The sequence below is a fragment of the Prosopis cineraria genome, unplaced genomic scaffold (genome assembly GCF_029017545.1).
Source record: "Prosopis cineraria cultivar Desert tree isolate PC_DT_omini unplaced genomic scaffold, ASM2901754v1 PC2, whole genome shotgun sequence".
Lineage (NCBI taxonomy): Eukaryota > Viridiplantae > Streptophyta > Magnoliopsida > Fabales > Fabaceae > Prosopis > Prosopis cineraria.
In genome coordinates, this window is record NW_026555333.1 from 4242653 (window position 1) to 4268487 (window position 25835).

At 36.9% G+C, this 25835-nt stretch overlaps 2 protein-coding genes and 1 pseudogene across 3 annotated transcripts; 1 reads left to right on the forward strand and 2 right to left on the reverse strand.

Annotated features, from left to right (window-relative positions):
* Positions 1-762: 762 nt before the first annotated feature.
* Positions 763-4969, forward strand: LOC129303166 (cytochrome c oxidase subunit 6b-1-like; annotated as a pseudogene).
* Positions 4970-5477: 508 nt separating this feature from the next.
* LOC129303164 (thylakoid lumenal 29 kDa protein, chloroplastic-like) lies at positions 5478-9654 on the reverse strand. The gene is made up of 11 exons (XM_054942276.1): positions 9374-9654; positions 9092-9190; positions 8754-8838; positions 8627-8661; positions 8430-8495; positions 8308-8348; positions 7762-7892; positions 7469-7575; positions 7016-7153; positions 6113-6247; positions 5478-5832 (listed from the first exon to the last, which is right to left on the reverse strand). Exons 1-11 carry the CDS (start codon positions 9464-9466, stop codon positions 5722-5724), a joined length of 1041 nt encoding a protein of 346 aa, XP_054798251.1. The 5' UTR covers positions 9467-9654; the 3' UTR covers positions 5478-5721.
* A 634-nt stretch (positions 9655-10288) lies between these two features.
* Positions 10289-17422, reverse strand: LOC129303163 (O-fucosyltransferase 7). 2 transcript variants are annotated; one of them, XM_054942275.1, is made up of 12 exons: positions 16905-17422; positions 16399-16479; positions 15753-15852; positions 15600-15667; positions 15214-15298; positions 14936-15105; positions 14697-14825; positions 14446-14579; positions 14155-14368; positions 11206-11390; positions 10991-11086; positions 10289-10732 (listed from the first exon to the last, which is right to left on the reverse strand). In XM_054942275.1, exons 1-12 carry the CDS (start codon positions 17052-17054, stop codon positions 10579-10581), a joined length of 1566 nt encoding a protein of 521 aa, XP_054798250.1. In that variant the 5' UTR covers positions 17055-17422; the 3' UTR covers positions 10289-10578. The 2 variants fall into 2 exon arrangements, with proteins under 2 accessions (XP_054798250.1, XP_054798249.1); XM_054942274.1 differs by having other exon boundaries at positions 14936-15116; positions 15210-15298; positions 16905-17419.
* Positions 17423-25835: the final 8413 nt, after the last annotated feature.

A 25835-nucleotide genomic window follows, 5' to 3' on the forward strand; every position in this document is an offset into this window, starting at 1 on the left:
TGGTCATTGTTTCACTAATGAAGTAATGTTATAAGTATTCCTATCATTTTTTTTTTACTTTAGGGTATTAAATGCTCCTAAACAATGATTTCATGAGTTTGCCTTTTTGCCCTCAAATATAAACTTCAAATTTTACCTATGTTTAAATGAAAAAAAATTAAATTTGTGTTACATTCTTTCTTATAATTAATGAATTTAATTAGAGGTAATATTAGAAAATATAATTAATATCCCATCAAGTATTTTCTTATATTGAGGATAAAAAAGTTCCTTGAGAAGGTACCTTATAATAGGAAATTGGAGTAGTGCAAATTATAACTTGTTTTTAACCATACTCAAAATCATAAATCAAATACTTTAAATTTAGATTATTCAATTATATTCGAGGATCCAAATACCATCGCAATGATATTTGCTGCTTCAAGTTTTGAAGCTTCATATGTTGTAGCTTACTGTTAACAATTACTATATCTACACCTTGCGTGGCGCTAATTGGGCACTCTTAATTTGTAAGCAATTGCTTGTGTTCAAGGGTTCTGAGCCAAGTATACCATGTTTGTTTTTTAGGTTACCCATCCGTTATCTTAACGGAGTGGAATCACTTGTCACTCGAACTAACTCCTGTTGGTTATACCATGTTTAATTATCACTATGAGCCCAGCACCTGATCCTTGTCCATGTCATCTAGAAAACTTCTGGTCAAGGATCGCCAAGCTCGACTGCAATTGGGTCAGAGGTTTTTTTACTGGACCTTAAACAAAAAGGGCAGCCCTCAACCTTTGTGCGTGGGGAGATGGAAGATGGTGGATCCGGATTCGGGATCGGGTCATGGAGCTCGGTCTGGCGTAGTCTCGATGTTTCGGGTGTTACAATGGCAACGCGGGCTCCATACGCGCCGCTCTCGACCGAGGCAGTAGCTGGGTAAATTTTTGACCTTTGACCTCAACTCCCTAACCCCAGTCCGGTCCGAAAATTGATTCTCTAATCTACCCGCGTCTTCCACTCCTCTTTGTTTTGGCCGCCTCCTCCCTTACCTCTTTACTGCGGGTCGTCCCTCCTTCATCAATGGCGGAAGCTACGGCAGAAAAATCCTCTTCTCTTGCCGAGGTACTCTTCCATTTCCTTAATTCAACCATCAATATGTATTGTTTAGTTTACTCTTATTGAATTTCTGGCTGTCAATTATGTGTTTAATGTTGATTGCACCTTCCAAATGTCATATTGGCGATCGTTTTCATCTGACGAAGTTTGATTCTGGCGGATCAGCGAGGGTTTGTGTGGGAGTTTCCTGCGGAATGATTTCTATAGATGCTGTTTCATCGATCCCCTTTCCAAGTTTCACTCATTTGAAGAAAAAAATCGAACCTTGATTTAATCTCGTAGCAATTCAGAGTCCTTGGTCTGGAGTTGGTTAGTTTATTTTGTACTTAAGTCAATTATTCTACTTTGTACTGTTGTCTCTTGAAATAACTAACGACATCCCCCTAGAGAATCTTATATTCATTAGCACGATTATATATGTTTATAATGCTCAAAATGAAAGCAAGGACCTTTTTTACTTGGCGCATTTGTCTTTCGCTGATCGGGCGTAGTCGCTTAATAATTAAGAATAAAATCAGGCTGCCTTCCAGAATTATATGCGAGATCTGCACCATGTGCATAAATTCAAGCCTCTATAATGGCCTATCGATGTTATCCCAGAGATGTGTGCCAGGTTTAATTGTTAATTGTATTCTAACCTGCCTTATGCATACCTGTTCTTTGACTAATAAGATTGGCAAAATGATACGTTTCTTTAAATAAATTCGCATGTGGGATTTGAAATTTTTTCTCATGCTTAGTGTCTTAGTAGTAGACTTTATGGCTCACTCTGTCTTCATAATTGATTGCTTGGTCATATCCTAAATGCACCATATATGCTGCATGAGACTCATCTCATGGATTTTTGACCCAACAATAGGTCTGGAAATATTAAATACATTGAAATGTAAGTTCTGGTTGAATATATATATATATACATTTTATGCATAACTTGTTTCTATCTTTCCGACATCGTAGCAACTGGTGGAAACATCGAATGCTCTCAATCATCAGTTGAAAGTCAATCATTTTGAATGTTTTGTTTCTTTCTTTGACACTGGGTGATTGGTCTACTCTTGTCATGACACATTTGCTTACACTAAACATCTTTTTCCCTCTTTGATTTGCAGCAATATTTTGTGAAAGAAAAAGAGGAGAAAACAGAGACAAGCACAAAACCCTTGGAAGTCAAAGAAGTTGAAGTCCCCAAGGAGATGGCTTCTCAAGAAGCTGTTGCTGAGAAGACTGTGGAAGCAGCCACTGCAGCTGCCTCTTAGTTAATGAGGAAAGCATTGAACTTGCTCCAGCTGCTGAAGAAAGCGCTGAGCTGGACTCTGATTCTTCTGAAGGAAGCATCAATGCAACTACAGCAAAGCAGTGAAAAGACAGATGAACCAGAAGCAGCAGAAGAAACCCCAGAAATTAAGGTTGCTTTTATTCAGCCTAATGCGATTCCTCTCAAGAAGAGCAACCTAATTTCATAGTGAGAATGCTCTTGATTTCCTTTTGGTTTTGGTTATTCACATTTGTGCTGTTGATTACAGCTTGAGACTGCTCCAGCTGATTTCCGCTTCCCAACTACAAATCAAACAAGGCATTGCTTTACTCGATATGTTGAGTATCACCGGTGAGCTATAGTCTGTTGCCTTTTGTTTTCATTAAGCTTCTTTTTTACACTTTCTGAATAACTCCTCACATTTTTTACAACGTTGTGATGCCTTTGTAGATGCATAGCTGCAAAAGGGGAAGGTGCCCCAGAATGTGACAAGTTTGCAAAATATTACCGGTCTCTTTGCCCTGGGGAATGGGTATGTAGTTCCACCAGCATTCAACATGGTTAATTGTCTACTATTTCTAATAGGCAGCATTAGAATCTGTTCATCTGTTTCAGTGCTTTGCCTACATACATATCTTGTTTTATGATTCTATGTCTGGTATCTTTATAATATTGGAGGGGGGATCTTGAGGATAGTTACACAATACTCTGGATCCTCATATTCTTAGACTCTTTGTCAACCCTGCTCTATATCATGTTCAATATGTTATCCAGCATCCTGTCCTTTGGCTGTTATGACAAAATTATTTGTGTCAAGGTAGTCAAAAAGCAAAAATTGCCCTTAAAATGACTTATGAAAGTGCACGCTGAAGTAAGTCAAGGTGCTAAAATAACAAAAAATATGCATATAAAGAAAAAGGGACAAATGTGATTTGAAATAACATTTAACAATGGATTCTTGAAAAGGCGGAATGCATTAGAGTTTATAGGCTTTAATAGTAGCTGTGGGCGTGATCATGAATATTAGTATTAGAGTTCAACCCAAACCCTAACTCGTGTAGTTTCTGTATATCAAGCTGTGGTTTACTTGTTCCACTAAATGAATGTTCTTGTGTAGGATTTAATATTGTAAAAGGAAGCTGGTTGACAGTGTGGTGGTTTCTGATGCTTTGTGTGTGTGTGTGTGTATTGTGAATGTCTACAAAGCCCTTAAAACTAATAGCCCAAATAATATTTGAATGTGAGACAGTAAGAGGTACAATCTTACCCTATTATTCCCTTATATATAAATGGTTGGAATGGACTTCTGTTTTGTGGTTTTTGAATTTGACTTGTAGGCTGATTGCTTCACCTGAGTAAGTTGCCTGAGGTGCAAGCCTTTCACCAGGGAAAAGATGCCACAGGCACTTTCCTTTTGGCTCCTCAGTGAAGGCAGCCCCTCTCTTGATGAGTGAGGTGCTGGACCTGTTTAGCACCTCAGTGAGTGCCTTTGACTACGCTGATTTGTTTGTGACTTGTACCTGGAAACGAGGCTGTTCCTTGTGAGGTACAGGAGCTTCACTTGATTAACTGGACAAGTTGTATAAGATCTTCTCCTTGATATATATATTATATGTGTCTATCCTTCATCCAGAGTTGCTTCACAAAAGCCTAGCAATATACGTCAAATCTTAAGGAAACCTACTGTAATTTTTGAAACACGAGGGTATCAAGTGTAATCTAGTATTACCTCTGGGAAGGTTAGCGTGATTTTGTTGAAAAAAATGTTTGCTTGTAATTTTAGTGTTGCTCAGCAAAAATACTAAAATAGTCGTAACTAGTTTGTAGTTTTTTCTGGCTAAAGTGCATATAACATGTGCAAGACTGCAACTAACACCCTAGACTCCAAAAAGTGACTTGGACCTCCTGAAATTTCGATGTTATGCAGCGCCCCCCCCCCCCCAAAAAAAAAAAAAACACACACACACACACAAAGGGCGGTTTTTTCTTCCTATAAGTGACTCCGTTAACTCCATTGACAGAGCTCCTTCACGCAAAACCTACATCTCTTTGGAGCTCAGTCTGCATTTTTCCCTTTCTTCCCTCGACTTCCCAGCTCAACCCTGAAATCTTAGGACATAAGGTTACATTCTGGTCGCCTATATTGACAACATTGCCCTAGAGTGGGCTATTAGATTATACACATAAATTGTTCACCATTGACTTATCTTGCCCATCCTGCAAAAGCTTGAATATCTTCATCTCATGTGTTTTCTTTGCTACCACTAATTTAAAATTGAAACTGCTGGCTAATATTTGCCTTGTGTATCTGTTCATCAGATTGACAGATGGAATGAGCAAAGGGAGAACGGAACATTCCCTGGTCCTCTGTAGGATGTTTCTTCCCTGAAATTATCTACACAAGTTACCTGCTAGTGCTACTGTCACATTCAAATTGCTGTTCGGCTCCACATAAAAAATTCTGCTGAGATATAAAAACTCTCGACCCCACGGGGCATGCTGAATGTTATACACTCGATCAATAAGAAATTTTGACTATATATTTGAAGTACCTTGAGTTCGAATACGGATGCTTTCATTGCTTATAAAGGATCGATTTCCTGTTTTGAATAATCTCCAAATTCCAATGCCTTCGCAGATTTTCTCCTTTTGATTTCTGTACCAAGTAACCCGAAAAATAAACCCTGGAATACGTTATGTTGGATGGTGGGTTTTCAATCGTGAGAAACCCTTAAAATGGGTGTGATGGCTGGACCGAGGAGGAGAAATGCATGGGGGTTGTCAGAAGGTGTGGCTTGAAAAAAGTTAGGATGGCAAGAGAATGCACATTTCAATGATTCGGTTAATTCTCAACATACTAATGGTCAATTACATTGGACAAGTGGTACTACGAAATACATGAGACCTTGATGTTTCTTTTTGCACTTTAAGTAAGCGAATTAGAAGGCCCTTGCTAAAAATATCCAAGCATTAACCAGAACCAAATATTTCTAAATTTTTTGGAAAGTGGATTTGAGGATTGCAACTTGATGATGTGGGCAGTAAGATGTCATCGTTGCTTTTTGAAGCACTTTCGCAGGGTCAGATGCCATCCATGTACACAAGTCTTTGCTACTTACTATGATGAAACATGTCTCCGAGTAAGTCAATTCCTATCAAACTGTTCGTCAAATCAGTGTACCATATAATTGAAACTCTGTTCAATTATCAAAGTGCTTTCCTTTGATACATCTGGACAAGCAATTACATTCTGAAACTGTCACTTGACCAAAAGCAGAAGTCTCAAAACTTTGAAATTGCAGGGAGGGGGTAAAGGAGGAAGGAAAGATCCAATCGTCTGCTGCTTCAGCTTCTATCCGCACCTTCTACAGTTTGAGTTTGGTAACATCGATCTTCTTGACGGGATATGTATATGCCTCATAATTAATACTTTGGCCTAAGGTGCTCAATTTTGTGAGAGTAGTTATGAGATCAACCTGACAAGCAAAAATAGAAAGGAACAAGAGTCGATTCCCAAGCCAAACAATGACGTCGATAAAGAATTCTATAGGTACCATTAATGCATGTAAGCATAATATATCGCAGATAATTACTTTTTTTTGCCCTGCCGTCCAGTGGTGATCATTCATAAATAACGGTGCCAATAGTGATTGTGACAACCAAATAGGAGGGTTGGGATAATAACTCTTTACCATAAACCCCTCTTCTTCCCTTAAAAAAAAATGTGTATATATAGAGAGAGATAGAGAGAGTTACCTCATAGTCTGTCTGAGACACAGTTTCTCGGCTCCGTTGATATTTTTGGACCCATGGAGCAACATCCGGGTCAGTGGCCAGTAAGGTCTCTGTTACCATCTGATCAGGACCCAAGAAAGCAGACATAACAGCAAGCTGGTCAACACACAGCAATAAGGAGTCAGTAAGTACTATATACACTGTCCATGTAGCGTTGAATAAATGAATGAAGCCTTCCTTTTCATTGTTTTTCATAGTCATTCTTTTCTTTCTCGACTCTACTTTTGCCATTTCAAAAACTTTTTTTTTTTTGGTCAAGTCAAAAACTTCTATAAAAGGGTGCTGTGAGAGGAAAAAAGCCGATGGATCTATGAAGTAGCCAATCTAAGAAGCCAGCCAAAAGGAAAAGAGAAACTCTGTCATATACCTCATCCCAAAGATTAAGATGGCTATTGCAAACTGTATGTGTTAAGCAACTGAGGGTAGTGAATTAAGTGCGTAAACGTTAGCATGTCCAGTGAAGGATGAAAATCAATGGACTCTTTTCCTCACTTTTACGTCACTGATTTCAAACACTTAAGGCTATTATGATATTGCTTTTTAAGGTATGTTCATCTCGTAACATTTTACCCTTACTAGCATCTCTATGGTTGAAAAAACTTGGGGGTTCTCATTGAAGAATTTCCTTGAAAAAAACGTGTTAGGATTTACTTCTCTCATTTCAAGGCCAGAACAAAATATTCCACATGGCAGGCTAAGCTGTACTTCGCATGATAATGATAAAAACCGTGAAGGTATTGGCCCAAAAAAAAAAACCTGGAAGTCATTGTTCTCAAGGCATGCATGACATTGTTGACCGTCAATGCCTTCCTATGTTCCATTTGGGAGTTAGCACACGATATAAATAGTGGTCAAATGAAGTACCTGACGAGGTCCAAAGCCTACAGCAGAAAACTTGTCTTTCATTTCCTTGACACTAGCTTTCTCCCACAGGGGAACTCTACCCTCTGGATCCGGATCTTGAGCATCCGCCCTACCAAACTGCTTATCGAACAAGCCCCACTGATTCAACATTAAGAATTGCATGCATTACATGTGCAATTCGATGGAAGCTTGAGTTGTAAACTTTAAGATTATTGAGGAGAGACTACATATTACATGCTCAACAATAAGAATTGCACGCATCACATGCTCTGACAACAGATCTTTCAGTAGTCTATTGCCAAAACTTCAGTTTGTGAAACTGGTCATAAACCAAGATATCTTTACCCCAAAATTCAGAAGAGATGCGTTCTTGCACACCATCTTAAAAAATAAGAGGAAGACCCCCTAAACCTTGAAAAGTTTGAAAGCAGAGTAGATCAAAAGGATATATACCTGCCCGTTTGATCCATAAGCATTGTACAACAAGTTTCCCTTCTCTTCATTTCCACCACACTTGCGAATGGCAGATGCTAAAAATGTACCCTTGACAGCACTTTGCGCTACAAAAGATTAAGTCAATATTTTCAGGGAATAGAACATTAACCATCGAACACAATATATATAACCTTCCTTATCCAACAGAATCAAAATCACGAGTCAAAATACAGATAAAACCCCATTGTCATGTGTACTGTGTGTCGTTCATAACTTTTGAGTTTCAGCTTGACGATATTAAAATATATAACCTGCATACTGGATCAGATCTGCAAAGGATATGGGTCCACCCTTGGAATATGAATCTATCTCCTTTTTTGCTTCCTCTAACAAATTCAAGGCTGCAGAAAGTCCTTTATTTTCAGGTCTACTTATTTCCGGGCTTCAGGCAGGGCAAAAAAAAAAAAAACAAAAAACAAAAGAAAAGAAAAAAATAGTATGGTTATCACTGAGCAAAGGTAAAAACCAAATGTCACGAAGAAAAAGGAGAACTTTTGCAGTGCAACCAAAAGCTTACTTATAAAACATGAAATTCAAGATAGATTAAAAAAACAAGTTAGCATAACATCCATGACTTAGAAGTTGTTTTTCTCATCCTCATAACCATAAATTACTTTTAAAATTCTGATAATTTTTGATGCAGCAAAATAACCTTCAGGATACACCAAAATTCTAAACTCCACCATATTAATATATAGAGTATATGAAGTGCTCATGTCTTGTATCCATCGAAGATTTAAATTCCTATGCTTTAGTTCCATACTCATTGAAGTTACTGCCCAAGGGAAAAGGAATACCTGAACCGTATTGATCCGTTTGGGCCACCTGTTTTTGTTGCCTACAGACTTAATCAGTTTCCAATCAGTATTTGCTTTGAAAGATGGATGAGACTATACACACACACACACTCGCTTCTCACCTTATCATAAGTCATAGCATCATTCAAAGCCAATGTTAGCAAGGATGGAATAATATAAGGATTTCCCTGAAATCAGTTCAGATATATTTGTAGTTCAATCATGTGGAAAAACCACAAACATAAGGATTATGATATATGATCTCTAATTTGTATACAAGCCATTTTAACCGTGAGGAAAACCGGTCAGCATTACAAACCTTTATAACCGTATAAAGTGTTCCCTTGATATCAGCTGTGATAATAAAAAGTTAGAACTCGGCAGATAATAGAGATCAATTGACTTTGGCATGACTCGCATGAAAATGTTCATCTAAACAAACTTACATAGAAATTCAGAACGCTGTCTTCGTTGTATCAAATCAGCAGCATTGGCGACCCCAACAAGGGATGGAGAGCTTTCTATCAGTCCCTACATAGAGATACAACTGGCGGAAACTCATCATCACATCATTCGCATCCATTAATTCTATATACTAAAGGTATATAAGCATCGACAAGCCTACAACGACAAACACGCATATTTGAATTGCGAAGAGAAGACAGTTCATGTATGATATGAAGTTCAATTGCCGGCTTGCGTCGGGCAATGTTAGTTTGGTGGCCATTGAAAGCAATAAATCGCGGAAATTTTCGTAGAACTAGAATCAACAGATGGCTCTTACCAGGCCGATGGTAGCCCCGAAGCATTTAAGAACGTCTCTTCGATGGAACCTATCTTCACCACTAACATCAATTTCGATTTTATTACAAGTAATAGGTACCTAATAAAATACAGAACAAAGATTATCAGCCACAAGCAACTGATGGAGGTCATTGGGTCATAATTGAAACCCATGTTGTCATGAACATTAGCGAACTCGAGAAACAACACGAAGCAAGAATTTCAACTACATTTACGATACAAAAACTGGTACGCAGATATAGTGACTGAATAGCATACTTACAGCACGAGAGGAGTATCTGGTGATGGTGGGAGACGAGTCACAAGCAAGTGGGAGCAGAGAAGGGAAAGTCGAAAGGAAGGATACACCCACCATTGCAATCACTATTCCGTTTCTATAGCTGCGTGTCTATGACGGAAAAATATCCCGACACGTAGAATGGAAGATTATGTGTTGGAGAGTGTATGAACGCAAGGGTTGATGATATGCATTATCCTATCCAGTTCTACGATACTGCAGCGGTACCCTGAGATTTCATTTTGCTCCTACATTGGCTCATTTTGACCCTACCTCAGCCCCACCCCTTTCTCAAATTTATTTTGTTCAGACATGTTCAAGTATTTTTTATATTCTGAATTCTGATTCATTTGATCTATCTGACGCGACATTATTCTAATTAGTCAAATTCGTAGTTTTTTGGACAACGGAAAAATACCAATATTTTTAATTAAATAATTTTTTAATTCACTTTATTAATCAAATAACTGTGTTAAAAATGTTAAGCAGTTGAATGCCTCAAGTACTCAAGCCTCCATACGACATAAACATTTAAAAGTTAAAACCATTAGAAGCGGGTAGCAAACTTTTTTCCCCCGACAACAAAACGGATGGTAAAAAATCTATCCTCTAGCCTATGGTCACGCTAGTTTTCCGGTCTGGAAAAATGAAAGGTCACAATATTGTAGTGCGCTTGGAGTTTTTCTGGCAGATAGTCTCCAAAAGTTTTTTGACACCAGGACTATCAAAAACTCGTCAATTCAATACCACCATGACACTATGATGTTATGAAGTGACAAACAATCATGACAAGAATGCAGAAGTTAGAAACCAACGACCACGTCGAGGTTATCAGCCTACTAAGAACCACCTCCAAAAGCCAAATATGTAGGAGCAATGTAACATGCAATGCAAGGCACGTTTACAAGAAGGAAATGTGGCATTATCATTAGATATTTCAAAGTTGTTAAATTACATTACGTGTCAACGAGTCCCTCAACCGCCTCCAAAAATTAGGCCCCTCTTGATTGAATGAACGAGCACTGCATTCTCCAAAGCCCTCTTCAGAACTACCCAACTTGCGATCCCCACTCTCTAAATTTTACATCAAACCGTATATCCCTCTTTTTTCTACTTAATGATATTCTTTCAAAAAGAAAAGTGGTATAGCTAAACAAGCTATCCGTACACACACACACACTACCTTTCCCCTAAGAATCTAGGTGGGAGGAGTTTATAACTGGTAACTCTGTCTGACATAAACAATCTGGTAAAGGATTAGCATAAAAAGCTTCTTCTGATCGAAATCTATCCATACCCTTCGTCCCAGAAATTGGCCCTTTTCTCTTTCTGGGTGACCCAAGTCTGCACCACACGCAAAACAAACAAGCAGCAAAAACCAGTTAAAAGGAGTTTAGTGCTGCCCTGCCGCAAGCATATTTTAAAGCTTGATAAAGAAATCGGATTCGTCAGCAGGATAAATAGGGGGAAAAAAATGATACTCCCATATCAAAAACAAAAAGCAAGCAAGAGTCCTCAAACTATCTTGCAAATAGAATCATTCCACCTAGATATGGTGCATCCATAAATGACTTAGGACGCAATACTTTTCCAGTGACATACCGTCTCCTGTGGAGATCAATAACCTTTTTGGATAGAGTGTTCCCCTCAGTTATCATTCCCAGATCCAGTTTATCAAACAGACGAACAAGTGCTTTCCTGATTTATAGGAAATAAAATAATCAGAACACTTTAGTAGTGAAAGGGCTTGGGAAGGCAAGTGAATACAAGGGAGGCAAAAGATCGAACTTGCTCTGTTCTAGAAAAAAGAGCCTTACCTATCTGGAGATATTGTTCTGCCACGTCCTAGAAAACGGCGATGACCTTCAACAGCCCTTGCCATATTTCCAGAGTAAGAGGGTATAAATACATCACTTTCAATAGATACTATATAGTCAAGAGCAGCCATCTGAGAACCGTGTCTTAAAAAAGGTTCAAGCTCCTCAGTGGATGCCAATTTTTCCTGAAATTGATCACAAATAAAAAATTAACATATGTAAATTCAGTCTCAGCCACCATTACTCCTCAACCGGAACAAGAAGAGGGTATTTAAATAATAACATCGTTCATGCATGACAAGGGAAAGGGGGAGGAGAGAGAATAGGGAGAAAGAAGGGGGGAAAGGAAGGAGGACGGACAGGAAGAGAGATGGCAAAGAGAGCTGACAGAAAATAACCTCAACAATAATTTATCAAAAGGTATAACAACTAAATGCCCCATTTTGTATGTTAAAATTGGGATTGGAAAAATGGAAGTGAAAGTGGAAGTGAAATTCTGAAATTTTCTTGTTTGGTGGGCTGGAATCAATTTCTCCAAGGAACCCAATTCCACCAAAAAAAAAAACCATGAAACTCACTTTCTATCATGCTCCCATGAGAACTCAATTCCAGCCTTCTCACTTAAATAAAATTTGGGTCAAAAGGCAAAAAATGCTCTGAAAAGCCGCCTCGTATCTTGAACTTTTTGCTAGAGCAATGTCGCTCAAAAACTTTTAAAAACGATGCAATTTTACCCCGCCGCTAACCCATACTAACGTTGACTGTTAAATGTGACTTTGAACAGAAAAAAGCTTGATGTGGCATATGCTAACTGGACTTCTCTCACCCTCTTCTTCCCCTCTCCTGCCCCTCTCACTCACAAAGAGTGTGACCTTTGTAGAAATGGAGGCTTTCTCCAATTCTCAGCGTCCCATCATCTTCCTCATGCTCTTCGGTGGCGAAGTTTTCCCTTCCATGATTGGCATTTTTTTCTGTTGTCTTCCTTCAGTCTCACCCAGAAACAGAATCTTATAAACAAATTTCCAACTGTCAATAATCAAATCAAGATTTATTTAGCTTCTAATTCATACAAACAGAATGAAACATGTCCTGGAGATCACAGACTAAAGCATAACTCTATTAGGTCTCTTGGTTTTGTTGTTTTGCTTGTTAGAATGAAAGCCGGAGAACATGGAGGGTTTGAATAGCTATCAGAAAATAGCTTTTTTGCTGTTTCAAATTGCTAATGCGAGACATGCTAGTGAATCTGTTTTCAATCTTTCCACACACTCTCCACCCATGTTAGTGCCCTCTGTTCTCATGAAGTTGCTGTAGCGGCCGCTCAATCCAACAGTTCCAGTTGATCTGTCAACGTTGCAGAGCAAAAACTAGAATGGAGGTTTTGGGTCGCTGGATTGGCAGGGAAGCTTGGACCAAGGTCTGTTCGACCTGCCTAACACTGTATATCATGCTTACTGGAGTCAAACTCACTGGACAGATCAATAAAATCCCTCTCGATTGGCACCAGAGCCAAGAAGATGAAGAAAATCTGGAAGAGTTCGTGATTTGGAAATCATGTTTTACCCAGTCAAAGGTAATTCTACTAAGCGCATAAAGCTTGCCACATCAGTATCTGTTAGTCAAGCAAACATTTAACAGTCAACATTAATAGCAGGGCAACATTGCACCCTTTTTAAAAGTTATGAAAAGTTTATAATACCAAGCACCCCTTGTGAAAAAGTTCCAAAGCATTTTTTCCTTTTAACCTATAAAATTTTTACCTCACTTTCATTTTCATTTCCACTTTCGCATCCATAAAAAACTTTTCCCTTATACCAAATGGGGCTAAAAGAATTCAAGGCTATTTATAGGGCGCTAAATAAAATTATTCAAATGATTAAAACTTCAACCTAAAATGAATAAACCCAAACGTAAGCTAAAAATAAAAGAAAATCTAGCTTAAATCCAAGTAAAAGAAATTATAAAATAGGTAACAACCACAGAATGCTTAATAGGAAAGAAAATAAAGTCATAAAATTAAATTAGTACCACATCAAATAAATCTTTCTTAATTTTCCACCAACTGTTTTCATCTTAACTATTAATTTGTGCATGTGAGAGAGTTCAATAATAAATAAGAACTAAAGAAATAACAATTCAGTTCAGGGACAAAGCAGGTGATGCAATAGAGTCCTTAATAATACAGGGATCTAGGATGCAATGAAAGAGAGTTTAACACCAATGGGAGAAAATTAGCTAAATAAATCAAAACTACAGTACAGGTGCCTGTGACCTGATGTGTTTCAGTTCTTAATAATGATGGTTCCATTTTTCAGTAATTTTTTTCAAAAGCAGAGAAGCTATACTGATTTAACCAAAGAATCCAGCTCAACCTTAGTGCTCTTTAACATTACATTCCGGGCTGTAGTTTTCTTTAGGAATTCTATGCAAGAAACACCCAACAATCTAGACTAGACTTCTTGCCTTAATCTCAGAATAGGTAGCACCTATCATTCATAGAAATTATGGCTGCATCTATATGAATTTACTGAAACAAGGGCTGAATCAAACAAATTGTAAATAGAAAACTCCATAATTAGTTAAATCTTGTATAAAAACACCTGGTTTATGATGAGAAGCTCCCCATGCACTTGGAAAATGGGAGAGATGAGAACCTTGTATTCATTTCTATTATTCTATAAGATAGGTTGTCACTCTCCAGACATCTTATCCATTTGGCAATGTTTCCTATTTACTTAAAAGAGCAGGGAGTAGAATGATATTGCAAATGCACGTGACATTACAACTCAACTCCAAAATTAAACATTTCAACTTCATACCATCAATTTACACACGGCAAAATTTAAAGTCAATCTTCACAGGAAATTCAAAGTACCAAGGGTTTATCGAACTTCATGAAATGAATATCAAGCACAAAAATATAGCAAACACATTAATTTGATTTGTTACCTTGCTCATTAACAATGGATAGCGGGAATGCAATTCTGCCATGCGGGATTCACCCCCATATATCTCCCCAGCAGCAATATATATTGGAGTCTTTGATGGGTATCCAAGAGCAGTAAGAAATATTCCAACTTCCTTTGGAGTCAATGGGCAAAACCCTTTGGACCTCTGTTCTCTGGGATCAATATCCTTTATCTTCCAATGGGAAGTGTTCTCTCTGAAAATTTCAAGCCAAATAAGATTTCCAAGCATCAAGCAAGGACATGGGATTCAATCATTTCAAAACACTCATACCTGATCATTCGTAGCTCATCAGCCTCAGCTGGAGATAAATTATGTGTGCACCCACTAAATGCCAGCATATCCTTCTCATATCTTAAATGCAATGCTATGTAGGGACCAAATGACCTCATCCTCCCCACCAATAACTACAAGGAACCAATAAAAATAAATAAAAAATGGAAATAAAACAACCACCCCTTCAGTCTTGCACCAATCAATAGATAGGTAACAAAGAAGCCAATAAGCATTAACATCTCGCATACTTTTCCCATTTGTTCAATAAGCGGAGAAAAACGAAGAGCTCCATAACAAGCACGGCAACGAAGCTTCTGAATATCTGGAGGTAAACGGTTGTTTGCCAACCGGGAATCAGACTTGGCAGCTCGAATAACCTTAAAGGGTATCAGTAATTAGATAGGAACACAATATGTTGCAGTATAGGGTAAGTTAAGCGAACAGTTACATAGAACTGTATATACCAACAGACATCCGTCAGACATACTTGATATTCTTCCCACAAGCTGGCAATCTCATTCTCATAGTAATCCATGCCAGACCAACTTCTGAAATGCTTGACTATTCTGGTAACATTAACCAGTTCTTTTGGAAGCTTCTTAATGATCTCTACATCATTAGCTAGAGACTTTATAAAATGCTCTTCATCAAAAATATCTGAGAAATTGCTGTGAATCAAATTAACAAATTAATCTATAGAATCAGATCACCTAAAATGCAAACAACAAAATATAATACTAAAAAATATAATTAAAAATTACCTACTGTCATGCCAAAATGACTTCTTATCAAGTTCTGGAATTACAAGAGTCGCATTTATGATACGAGCTACAGCTACCATATCACATATCTGTAGGAAAGGGAGTTAACTTTCAGCTTCTGACGTGCAAATAAAAATGATATCTAAAAGAACATCCCATGAATTTCTCTAAATTCTAGATTCTATTGACAATTAGTTTTTAAGACAACCATCGTGTTTTGACATATCATGGGGCTTTGGCACTCTTCCCCAGCACAGAGAACTTTCTTGACTTCAAAAAGATTAAGCAGGACAAACAATAGAATAATGGGCACCAATACCAAAGATTTACGTACGAAAGCATTTTTTCCCGATAGAGCATATGAAAGCAATTTAAGGAAAGAGATCAGACCCCAGCACGCATTTGGTTGAGTCCACCATTTGTGTGAACAAGTAGGTAACCTCGCGACTTGGCTGGAGCTGGATAAATATTTAAAAGATGAAATGAGTAATGGTGAAGTTCATACTTGTAACTCACAAAATATGATTATGTTAAGCTCCTTACTTGTGTAATTAGCCGTAGGACTTATGCAGGGAAGAAACCCACGATTTGAAGGAGGCTTCCACAGTTTGTCATAGTTTGAATCCCCTCCCAGATGATTTAACTGTCAAATCTAAACGAGTAAAAACATGAAAGATGCATAACTGCTTAACACAATTCACATAAACAGATGCCGACATACAAGCCACCCCAACATATCTTGACAGGAACAGCCATTAAAATAAATCAAGAAATTGAAGTCAAACGATTATGCATCTAAATGAATTTCGGGGAGGGAAAAAAGGAAAACAAAGGGCACAACCAATAGAAGTTTTATCAGGAGACAGAACTTCCCGCTTCGAATTTTTTTTTTTTTAGTGCTAATGGAATTCCCCACTCGGTTGACGAGAGTAAAAGGAGATTGAAGAAATTAATAAGTAAAGGTTTTAGGCTGATTTTCTAAGAATAAGCAACTACCCCAAATACGCCGAGTGCAACGAATAAGCCTATAGCATGAGATATCTTTCTTATTCTCCTTTTTTCCTAAATAAATTTTTTTTTCGCATAGATCAACTATTTTACATGTATCGAAATATGTCTCGCATTCACATTTCAGAGAATACAGACAGATCAAATCAACAAATCAGAAGATTTATAGGAAGCGCAGAACCTTGGGAGTAGGGAGTGGAGCCTTGGATTTGGATAAATGGGGCGGAGCGAGCTCTCTCGTCCAGCTTTGCCAATCACGAGGCTGTCAAAATTTGAAAAGGAAAAAAGGATCATTTAGTCACCAATTTATCGAGAAGCATATCCCATTTTCTCTTAATGAATCTGGATTAAGCTAAACTTCCTATAGACTGTATATAAAAGAATGTGGATAAAATCTTCATTATCTATATTTATGGCCGTTGATATCAACTTTCTTCTGCTCAACAAAATACAGAAAATGACATGTAACACTGACGCTTTTCAGTTTTCAGAAACCAAAATGCGCTCATTGTAAATGCATAAATTAAAACAACAAACTAATACACCAAAATATTCATTTGTACAGCAAGGGGTGAATTGTTCTGGAACATCGGAAAACTTTGTGGGAACCCGGAGAGCCCCAAATTAAAAAGGTGAACCCTAAATTCTTACCAAACCAAAAGGCAGAGAAAGAGAAGCCGAACAAACCGTGGAAATCTTGTCATTGAACTTTTGATCTTTCGAAGAGGGGACAACGCGAAAATGGACAGAGAAGAGCGCCACAAGCGCAATCGAGCAAATAGCTGCAGTAAGCAACTTCCGTAAGAGAACCAACGGAATCCACCTGCGCCTCTGCATTCCCCTCGCAGCTCGTCTCTCTGGAAAAGTTGGAGCCTTTTTTCTTCCCCTCGACGAGGAAGACAGAACTGTGATGATAACGAAGAAATCACTTTTAATGTCTGTGGATCGAGGAAAACCACTGTGCTCGCAGTCAGTATGAGCGTATCTGTGTGTCTCAGAGGGTGTGCGCGTCTTGCAGTGAAAGACCAGAAAAAGAAGCGGTCGGCTCTTCAGTTTTGGCTTTTCTCAGTGTCGTGCCACGATCAGTTTTTCTAGTCATAGTTGTTGAGCGCGGCATGGTTCCCGAGTTTCTCTTGTATTCTCGACTTATGAATACGGATGATCCTATTTCCTAATTCCTTGCCTTGCTTTCATTTCGGATTATCATCTTATTTTTCATTTAATAGCGCAGCGGGGGTCGTTGTTTTGCACTAATTTAGTTTCCGAAAGTGATCGCTGCACTATTTATGACCATAATCATAAATAGTTGGATTCGTTAAACTATCTATGCTATGCCTGTGTATCGTTATAAATTTATAGAGTATACTCCCAATGTCTTAAATTATAAAGTATTTTTTTAAAAAAAATTTATTTCAAAACATAAAATACTTTGAGTGAATTACAATTTTATTAAATATATTAATTTTAATATTATTTTTTTCTCTATAATTAATTTATATCCTTTTTCTTTTTAATATATTAAATGATAAGTGTTTTTGAAAGTTTATATTTTTATTTTAAAAAAATAAAGTTATTAAGTGTATTTAATAAGATTTATTGGTATATAAAATTTTATTTAAAAGCATCTTATAATTTAAAATAGAGAGAGTAGATTACATCGTAATTTGTATATTTATATTTATAATAATTTATTAATTATTAATATGACTTTATTGTTCAGTTCCAGTGCAATTACACCAGTCATGGTTAAATTGTCCCCAGCGAAAGGTGAGTAGAACAAATTAGGAATTATGGTAAAGCTTCTGTATCGGCGTCGCATATACATGTTGATAAGCTTGTTAAAAACAAAATGAATGTGGGGACGTGAATGTACTCAGTATCCATGAACATGACTTGGAAAGGCGTTACGCGATGGAGACTTTTCAAAACAGACATTGTAGGTGTTTAGGATAAGCAGGCATGAGATTAGATGGAGAGATTATTATTGATGCCTCCTCTATACATTGAATGAGGATAACTGGAATGAAGGGATTGGATGGGATGTGGAAAGTGGAAGGAGACAAAAAGAAGCAGAAGTAGCTTGTGACCAAGGCAACCCCTTCCTCCAACATTTCCTCCTCGCTGTCACGGGCTGAGAGTCTGGCGCAGCACACGGCGCCCGTGCGGCGTCCTGGAGGACCCCATAATCCTCAGGACAAGCCTTACCACGTACGGATCACACTAGTTTCACCCTGCCATGGGCTCATCAGGGACCAGTTGTGCACACAGTCCGAAAACTGAGGCAGAACACCCCCAATGCTAATGTCGCCCCCTTTACCCATATTGTGCGAGGCTAACCAGCGGACCGTTCATTATCTTGGTCTTTACACGGTCACGGAAATATCATCCGTGACATTCTCCCACACCCAATCTAGCACGCCCTCGTGCTAGGGGGAGAACGACTCCGCCCAAGGATCGTACATACAGTACCGCCACAAACACATCAGCTTACTTGCTGAGTGGCCACCCGAGTCCTGCACTCTTCGGACCCACTCGCACCCGCGAGCCAACAGGAGTGGAGTCGACAACGGCCAACCTTCCCGCCCGAGTCCCCACTTTTGGACCCACCTGCTCGGAGGCCTTTCTGGAGCGGTGCCGAGGCCGACCAGTCCCAACGTGGGACCCGACGCGCACACGGCAGTAAAGTACGTCCTGCTCTGATACCACTCTGTCACGGGCTGAGAGTCTGGCGCAGCACACGGCGCCCGTGCGGCGTCCTGGAGGACCCCATAATCCTCAGGACAAGCCTTACCACGTACGGATCACACTGGTTTCGCCCTGCCATGGGCTCATCAGGGACCAGTTGTGCACACAGTCCGAAGACTGAGGCAGAACACCCCCAATGCTAATGTCGCCCCCTTTACCCATATTGTGCGAGGCTAACCAGCGGACCGTTCATTATCTTGGTCTTTACACGGTCACGGAAATATCATCCGTGACATCGCGCTCCTCACAAAATAGGGCCTTCCATTTCAAGGCGTGATCATATTGGAGAGGAATGAAAGCTGTGTGTGGTATATGTAATTTAATAATAATTCATCACTTTGGATGAGATGGAAGAACTTCCAGAAATGAAGCGATATGAATCAACTTCTTAATGATAGCATGGGAGGCTTGAATCTACACGCCCACCTTCCAGCTGCCACCAATATTGCTTGTGCATGTAATTGGAATCACTGGTGTTCTCTATGTGACTTTTTTTTGGACACCATTTCAGTATTAATTTTTTTTTCTTTTTTTAAACTACAAAGTTATTATTATAATAATAAAAATAAATATTATAAAATTATTATTTTAGTATTTAATAAATAAATTTAACCTGTTGAATTTTGACTTGAATAGTTTTTGACCTGCATAGCTTAGGACTGTACTAAAAAAATAAAAAAAATGACATGAACAATTTAGATTAAGCTTTGCTCTTAGGTGTGTTTGCATTATGAATCTCAACTAGCTTTTGCCCCCGCGCGCGCCTGTTTTGCTTTTTGCTTATGATGGACCATCACCAACTTAGATTAAGCTTGAAAAACTCATTCATCAAAAAACTATGAGATTAGGAATAGAAATAGAAATAGGATTAGGGATGAGGGTAAGAAGTATGTTTGGTATGTTAAGGGATGATTGAATAATTTTTATTTAATTTTTGCAATTATAATAGCAAAATACCGTTTTACCCTTACTCTTTAAAAAAAAAAAAATCTGATGGCACGAAACAGCCCCAACTTCTCCTTCTCACTTGCCATCCCATCACTGGATCGTCGCCCTTCACGCTTCCCGGCTCCAATTTCTTCTTGTCCCTGTGCCTCCTCTAACTCTCCCGCCACTTCTTGAAATTTTAAGCAAAAATTACATATTATTTATCCAGAAACCGTCAAAATCAATTTGTTCCATGACTCAACACAGCAATCAAAGCAAGATTTTTATTTTTTGAAACAATTCGCAAGCTAACAAATCTAAAAATATATAAACAACAAAACTGCCATAACTTTGCCATCACAAGATTGGAATTTTTAAGGTGCAATTTTTTTTTAACCAACAAGACAAACGTAGTGAAGCCAAAAATTCCGAGATCAGAGAAGGGTGACTAGATCTATGAGATAGCCCGTCCTACTTGAGTGATCAAAGCTCCAAGCGAGATGAAGATGGGTGACCAAATTTCAATATCAAGCAAGAAAATCAAAGTTAATAATGATAGTAACGAGAATTTGTCAGCTTGAAGCCCCTCCCCAGGGAGGGAGATCACAATTTTAAACCCATCTGTCAGCCTCGTTATGATGAAGCAAGGGTTGCAGAAATCGCCAACGACCGACAATGGGGAGGTAAGTGAAGATTTGTGGTGGAGATTAGAGGTGAGCGACCGATATGAGCAACTAAAGACAAGATCTGCGACCGAGATGAGCGACAAGTAGAGAGACGAAGAAGTCGAGAGACAAGGTAAAAGTAAAAAATGGAAGGATAATATTGTACAAAAAATTCACAACCAAGGATAATTTGGTCGTCCAAAAGGTCATTCTGATGGATAGATCTTATTTACATAATCCATTGATAGAATGGGGATTACTTCAAATGTGACAATGGGTCATTCCATTGGATGAATTCTCCTGTGCACTAAACAATTAAAATGATCATTCCTTCACTGGTTTCCACTCTCCATTATTGCCCATTCCCTCGTACCAAACTAAGCAATAATGCATAATGGGATATATCATCTAAATTTATGGAAATTAAATCTGAGCAATTGTTAGTAATAATTTCTTTTGCGAGGACAAAGCATATTTCCTAAAGATAACAAGTAATATTTAACAAGAAAATCTTTACCTAGATTTGAACTTTTTTTATCCTCTTTACCCCTCTTTAATTAATTTTTGTTTAACTGTCGTTCTATTTTAGTAAGGTTTTCATTTGAATCATATTTACCCTAACAAAATGGTTAACTTTTCTATTACTTGGAAGGATGTGTTGTAGTCATTGTGTGTGTCAAAAGAAGAAGTCTCACATTGCCTACATGAAGAGAACTCCTAATGTATATATATTAAGGAATGAAATGGGCTAGTAAAATAGGTTTGAAAGAAAAGTGGGTTCATACACATGAAACAAACCCACTCAAGACAATCACAGTTAAAAACAACTAATTTGCCTCCCTATGAGCGAGTTAAAAGGGAATTGGGTTTCTTTTATAAGATTATTCTTGTGGAAAATAATTAAATAATTTATTTAAGAAAATGCTTCTAGAAAACCTATAATTTTGGCTGTTTAAAATTTGAATTTGAGCTTTTTTGTTTTCTAGGACTTAAACGGATTTCTTAAACAAATTTTATTACATTAATGTGGTTGTCTTCCAACGGTTCCAAACAAATGCTTCATAATGTTTTATGTGTGTATAACCAGTGCTTAATGGAGACTTAACCTAACATTTAGTCCCAACATTCATGTCGTGACTTATATATAGGCTTACTTGAAGACAGAACAGGTTCCTAGATCTTGAGCTTTCAAGCCTTTCTTTCCTCCTTTGTGCATGCTATGTTGTTTGAGTAGTTTTCTTATCAGTCTCTTCTATTTTGTTGCCTTGCTTGCTTGCAAAACAAGCTTGTTTAATCCTAGAGAGTCACCAGTTTGCCATACTAGTGTGCCAATATAGTTCTTAAAGACAGTGTCTTTTAGCCCAACTCAAGCTATTGTTTCCTACCTATCGCCAACAATCTTAAGAACTAATGGCATCCAATGCTGACAATGTGGCCCTTAAGAATATTCTTAATGGTTCTGGTGGAGATCAATTTATCCTTACAGCTATTGTTGTTCCCCTGCTAAGGCCATTCCCAAAAATTTCAAAGATAAAAGTGTTTGATGGCAAGAACGAGTATTTACCATCCTTGATTTGCATGATGTAACTAATGCTCTTGCTCAACTCGAGCACGCTACTAATGCTAACTAGGCCCATAAAGTTGTAAGGACTCATGCAAACAAGATATGCTAACATACTATCATTAACACTTTATCTAGTGATTTGTTCGATGTCTATTGCATCTATAAGGAAGCTTGTAAGATATAGGATTCTTAGGCAATAAAGTACAATGCTAAGGATGTTAGCAAGTAAAGGTTCGTCATGTGAAACTACTATAGATGGAAGATAATTGAGAATAAAGATGTGAAAGAACAAATAAGTGAACATCATAAGTTGCTAAAGGAGCTTCATACTGAGAATATCAACCAATCAAATGAATTTGTTACTAGAATTATTATTGAGAAGTTGCCAGAATTGTGGAACGATTATGAGCAACAATTGAAACATAAACAGAAGTAGATATCTTTGACTGACTTGATCACTCACATCATAATTATAGATATCAATTGAAAGGCAATTCGTGTAGTTAAAAGCAGAGAAATGTTGTCCAAAGCTAATCTAATAGAGACAAAGCCTCATAACAAGAAGTATAACCCTATAACTAAAGATAACAAAAAGAATAGGAAATATAATTACAAACCCCAGTGCTTTTGACCCTTCTTTTAGAAAAAATGAGACTGTTTTGAATATAGTAAACTAAGACACTATGCAGCATAGTGTAGGAAGAGAGTAATCGTGATAAACTTTCAATGCCAAATGTGAATTTAGTTTTAAGAGATGATGACAGTGATGATGACATCATTGTTATGGTGGTGTCTCAAGCTTTCTTAATTTTTGATGTGAAGAAATGGATGGTAGATTTTGGGGTAACTAGGCATATATATGCTAACCTTAAGATGTTTACCTCTTATAGTCCTATAAAAGAAGGGAAAGACCATGTTTACTTTGCTGATTCTCAAACTGCCAAAATTCAAGAAAAAGGAAAAATGGTCTTGAAGCTCATATTAACTCACATCGGGAAAGAATCTGGCTTTGAATGATATTCTACATGTGCTTGAAGTTAGAGAAATTTAGTTTTAGTTTCTCTATTAGAGAAAGCTAGGGTTAAAGTGTCATTTGAATCTGACAAGATTATAATGACAAAGAATAATATATTTGTACGAAAAGGGTATTGTAATCAGAGACTATTTGTTTCGAATGTTGATAAAATGGATTATATTACATCTTCTAAGTATATGCTTGTTTATATAATTGATTCTTTTGGTTTGTGGCATACTAGACTAGGTCACACCAATAAAGATTATATAAATAGGATGTGACAACTTAGACTTCTTTCTAAAATTAAAAATAATGATTTTGAAAAATGTGAAATGTGTGCAAAAACTACACAAAGTAAAAAAAATCTCATTTTCTAGTCAAAGAGAATTTGAGTTATTGACTTTAATTCATACCAATTTAGGTGATTTGAACTAAAGGCGGTAAAAAAAATTATATCACTCTTATTAATAAGTTTTCGAGATATATTAAAGTATACTTGTTGAGAAATAAAAATGGAGTTTTTAAAAAATTTCTTATATATAAAGCAAGGGTTGAGAACTAGTCAAATAAAAAGATTAAAAATGTCAGATCAATAAAGGTGGAGAATATGTTTTATGAATAATTTTTGTGAAAAAGAAGATATTATTTATAAGAAAATACCTACTTATTCTCTCGCGTGTAACGATGTTGCAAAAAGGAAAAATCAAACATTAAACGAGATTTGAATGCTTTGTTTGTGAGTTCTTCTACACTCGATAACTTATAAGGTAAAGCTATTTTGTCTGCATATTTTTTACAAGACAAGATACCTCATAAGAAAATAAGAAAACACTTTATAAATTGTGAAAAGAATTTACCTCAAATTTAAAATATTTGAAATTGTGGAGGTATCTTCGAAAAGTTTTATTGCCTAATCCTAAAGAGAGAGAAATTAGTTCTAAAACTTTTAAGTTTTGATTGCATGTTTATTGGATATGCTAAATGAAAGTGCAGCTTATCATTTTTGGTTTTGAAAAGTGATGTTTGAGACTAAAACACAATTATCGTGATGAAATATGCTGAATTTTTTGAACATATTTTTTCTTGAAAATTAAAAGTGTTTCTAAACTTGTTGAAATTGCTAAGTTTAAACAAAAGTCAAATGAGGATTTAATTTTAGGAAGAAGTAAAAGGTAAAGAAAAGAAATGAGTTTGAAAATGATTTTTATACTTATTTAGTGCAAGATGAACTATTAAATTTTATGAAGTTATTTCTTGTCTTGATGCTAAGTTTTGAAGGAAGTAATGATATTGAAATTGATTCCCTAAGGAAAAATAAAACTTCAATTTTAGCAAAGTTGCCTCAAGGAGCAAAAGGTGTTAGGTGTAAATAAATTTTTAAGAAAGATATATTTCAGATGGTTCAATTGATAAATATAAAGCAAGGCTTGTAGCCAAGGGTTTTACACAGAAGAAAAATATTGATTATTTTGATACTTTTTCTCCTGTGACTATAATTTCTTCTATAAGAATTCTTATTAATTAGTTTCGATTCATAAGCTTTTTATTCACCAAATGGATATTAAAACAATGTTTTTGAATGGTGATTTAAAATAAGAGATTTATAGGGTCAGCCTGAGGGATGCGTGGTTCTTGGACAAAAAATAAAGTTTACAAATTTGTCAAATCTTTGTATGGCTTAAAACAAACACTTAAGTAGTGGTGTGGAAAACTTGATCAAGTTCAACAAATCGTATTTTTTTCTACTGTTGAAGTAAAAAGATGTATTTTTACAGAACTTGTAAATAATAATTGTATGATTATATGTTTATATGGGGATGACATGCTAATCTTTAGTGTTAGTATTGATGTTGAAGATTATAAGGAATGATAATGTGATTTTCCTTTCCCAAGAACATTATGTTGAGAAAATTCTAAAAGCTGGACATCTTGAAGATGCTCTTTTAAGTAGTCCTTATAATTCACGTAAAATCTGAATGGAAGAGTCAGGGAAGTTGCAACTAAGGGACAATTTCTTATAGAAGGATTCTCATTTTCAATATTGACAAATTTGGTGTGGAGACGATCCCATGCAGCTTTCCAAGGAAGAACTTAATCTTTTCATAAGTAGGCCATTTTCATATTGTGGTCCAAATTTTGAAATTGATATTTCCCTCACGGTTCTCAATAGCTCTATAGGCAAATTTGATGGAGAAATCGCCATCAGAAGAAAGTCTCCAAACAAGAATATTATTTTTTCCATGAGGGTTGGGAGGTTGAACTAGTAAAATGGGGTTAATCACATTTGGACGAAGATAGCAGTTAATTTTTTTGATATTCCATCCCCCTGTAACAAAGCAGAAATATAATACTTTAACATGAAGAATGGCCTCAACTTTAGGAAAAGCATAAGTAACAAAAGTTCAAGCAGAGGTGACCATCTATCACATCAGAAGGATATTTGCTCTCCCTTACTAACTTTTTAGCTAACATGGGATACAAATGTATCCCAAACTTTACAAATACTATTCCTTGTATAACAAGAGGAATTAGTTTTGCAGACCATTGGGATATTGGTTTATTATATTTATATTTATCACTAAGGATCTGAACCCAAACATAGTTTGGTTTAATAATAATACCCCAACAAAAAAGATGGGAAATAGGTGGTCCATTAGTAGTTAGATTAATGAGTTTTCAATCACACTTATCTATACACTAAA

Bases quoted from the DNA above. Each gene is read 5' to 3' on its own strand.
- LOC129303163 (XM_054942274.1), bottom strand. From the start codon at position 17,054: ATGCAGAGGCGCAGGTGGATTCCGTTGGTTCTCTTACGGAAGTTGCTT. The intron at 14,826-14,935 runs GTATGTCTGACG...ATACCCTTTAAG, and splicing joins GCTTGTGGGAAGAATATCAA to GTTATTCGAGCTGCCAAGTC. The intron at 10,733-10,990 runs GTATGTCACTGG...CGTGTGGTGCAG, and splicing joins ATTGATCTCCACAGGAGACG to ACTTGGGTCACCCAGAAAGA.
- LOC129303164 (XM_054942276.1), bottom strand. From the start codon at position 9,466: ATGGTGGGTGTATCCTTCCTTTCGACTTTCCCTTCTCTGCTCCCACTT. The intron at 7,154-7,468 runs GTATATATCCTT...ATGTTGAATCAG, and splicing joins CTTATGGATCAAACGGGCAG to TGGGGCTTGTTCGATAAGCA. The intron at 5,833-6,112 runs GTAACTCTCTCT...TTTGCTTGTCAG, and splicing joins TGTCTCAGACAGACTATGAG to GTTGATCTCATAACTACTCT.